A 2,500-nucleotide genomic window follows, 5' to 3' on the forward strand; every position below is an offset into this window, starting at 1 on the left:
CAGAGGCAATATTCAACAGTTATGCAATCACCACCACAACACATCATTACCAAAACTGCAGTTCTTAACTGTATGTACTGGTTAATAGGAAGAAGTAGAAGAAGAAGAAGAAGAGGAAGAAGTAGAAGAAGAAGAAGAAGAAGAAGAAGAAGTATTTTTTTTTTTTTTTTTTTTTTTTTGGGGGGGGCAAACAAATAGCAAGAACAGAAAAAATGATGCGACGACGACGACGAACGAGATGAAGTGAGACGAAACGAATGAACGCCAGAGGCATGTATGAGGACAGTTATGCAATACACACAAACATCATACAAAACTGCAGATTAATGTAAGTAGGTAAAGAAGAAGAAGAAGAAAAAAAAGAAGAGGAAGAAGAAGAAGAAGAAAAAGAAGAAGAAGAAGAAGAAGAAGCACAATTGCAACAACAACAGTACCAACAACAACAAAACAATAACAAGCACAACAACAACAGCAACAACAACAACAAACAGCCCTTTCGCTGCCAGGAAAATAAGGTTTAAGTCAAATCTATTTGCCAGGGGTTTTTTTTCACAAAAAACGGGTACAAATATTCAAAAAATTCTGTGCTCTTTGTTGTTGGAGAAAGACCCATAATAGTATATATTTTCTGAAAGGTAAATGAATAAAGAATACAAAACACATGATATTTTCCCATTTTATATATTTCTAGTGACATGCTGTAGTTTTGAAATCAGTGTTTTGTTTTTTTTTGTCACATTTTCAACTTGTTCATTACAAACATTAGTTCGGTAATTTGCACTAAAATATCATGTTTTCTGGACAAATGGATATATGCACAGACAAAATCATACGAGAACATCCACAATAAAAAAAAAATTGAAAAAGAGATAGATACACAATACATTGTGACTTCTCCAAGTGATAATATGGATGTGAGGCCACGCCCCCTCAGTCTCCACTCCCACCCTCCTCATCACCCCTCTCACACGGTCACTTCAGCAGCCGATATTTTCTCCCCCTCCACTAGACATTGAATGGTGGTCTGAACGCTAGTCATTCGGATGAGACGATAAACCGAGGTCCCGTGTGCAACATGCACTTAGCGCACGTAAAAGAACCCACGGCGACAAAAGGGTTGTTCCTGGCAAAATTCTGTAGAAACATCCACTTAGATAGAGAAAATAAATAAAACTGTATGCAGGAAAAAAAATACCAAAAAAAAAAAAAAAAAAATGAGTGGCGCTGTAGTGTAGCGACGCGCTCTCCCTGGGGAGAACAGCCCGAATTTCACACAGAGAAATCTGTTGTGACAAAAAGAAAAGAAATACAAATACAAATAACAACAACCACAACAGCAGCAATGATAACAACAACAACAACAACAACAACAACGACAACAACAACAACAACAACAACAACAACCACAACGACAAAAAACAACAGCCGATACAAACGAGACGCTGACCTGCATGCCCGTGTCCATTTCCGTCTTGACTGCGCCTGCGCTGACGCTCCAGACCCGGATGTAGCCATCAGAGGACCCCCCACCGCCGCTGGCTAAGACGTTACGTCGCCACGGACACCAGGCCAGAGCCTGACACACAGCGGACACAAAGCACCACAGACGTTACACACAGCGGACACAAAGCATCACAGACGTTACGTCGCCACGGACACCAGGCCAGAGCCTGACACACAGCGGACACAAAGCACCACAGACGTTACGTCGCCACGGACACCAGGCGTACAGAGCCTGACACACAGCGGACACAAAGCACCACAGACGTTACGTCGCCACGGACACCAGGCCAGAGCCTGACACACAAAGCATCACAGACGTTACGTCGCCACGGACACCAGGCCACAGCCTGACACACAGCGGACACAAAGCACGGCACAGTTTCAGTTTCAGTTTCTCAAGGAGGCGGGCGTCACTGCGTTCGGACAAATCCATATACGTGACACCACATCTGCTTGGCAGAATCCTGACCTGCCGTATAACCCAACGTGCTTAATCAGGCCTCAAGTGCATTGCCTACATATTTAAATATGTACCCATCAGAGTGCTGTTGTTTGTGTTTTTTTTCTTTTTACAGAATCTTGTCCGAGGACAACAGTTTTGTTGCTGTGGGTTCTTTTTTCAGTGCGCCAAGTGCGCTAAACTTCGGTTTATCGTCTCGTATCGTCCGAATGACTGGACGCTCAGTTTGAATTTTCCACTCCAGACTTGCGAGAGAAAGGGCGAGAGGCGGGATTCGAACCCAGACAAGCGTTTTAACCACACTGCTGCCTTGATCCCACACGAAGCGACACAACAGTAGTTGAGCGCCTTACTTGGAAACGAGCGTCCACGGGTTCGAATCTCGCACGGGGCCGTTGTAGCAGCCTGGATACATACCCGTTGGTTTATAGGGTAACTGCGAACGGTTCAGTTGAAGCGACCAGCTCAACGTGTATACTGTAAAAAATGACATGTCGTACGATAGTCAAACGTAGTTCTTTTGTTTTTCAAGGCTTT

The 2,500-nt window shown here is 43.7% G+C and overlaps 1 protein-coding gene across 1 annotated transcript in view; it reads right to left on the minus strand.

Annotated features, from left to right (window-relative positions):
• Positions 1-2,500, minus strand: part of LOC143280405 (cell division cycle protein 20 homolog) — a 64,005-nt gene that overhangs the window by 59,904 nt on the left and 1,601 nt on the right. Inside the window, exon 3 of the mRNA XM_076585038.1 lies at positions 1,448-1,576. Coding sequence (XP_076441153.1) covers positions 1,448-1,576 — 129 coding nt within the window. The remainder of the gene's footprint in view (positions 1-1,447; positions 1,577-2,500) is intronic.

This window comes from Babylonia areolata, chromosome 3 (assembly GCF_041734735.1).
Source record: "Babylonia areolata isolate BAREFJ2019XMU chromosome 3, ASM4173473v1, whole genome shotgun sequence".
Classification (NCBI taxonomy): Eukaryota; Metazoa; Mollusca; class Gastropoda; order Neogastropoda; family Buccinidae; genus Babylonia; species Babylonia areolata.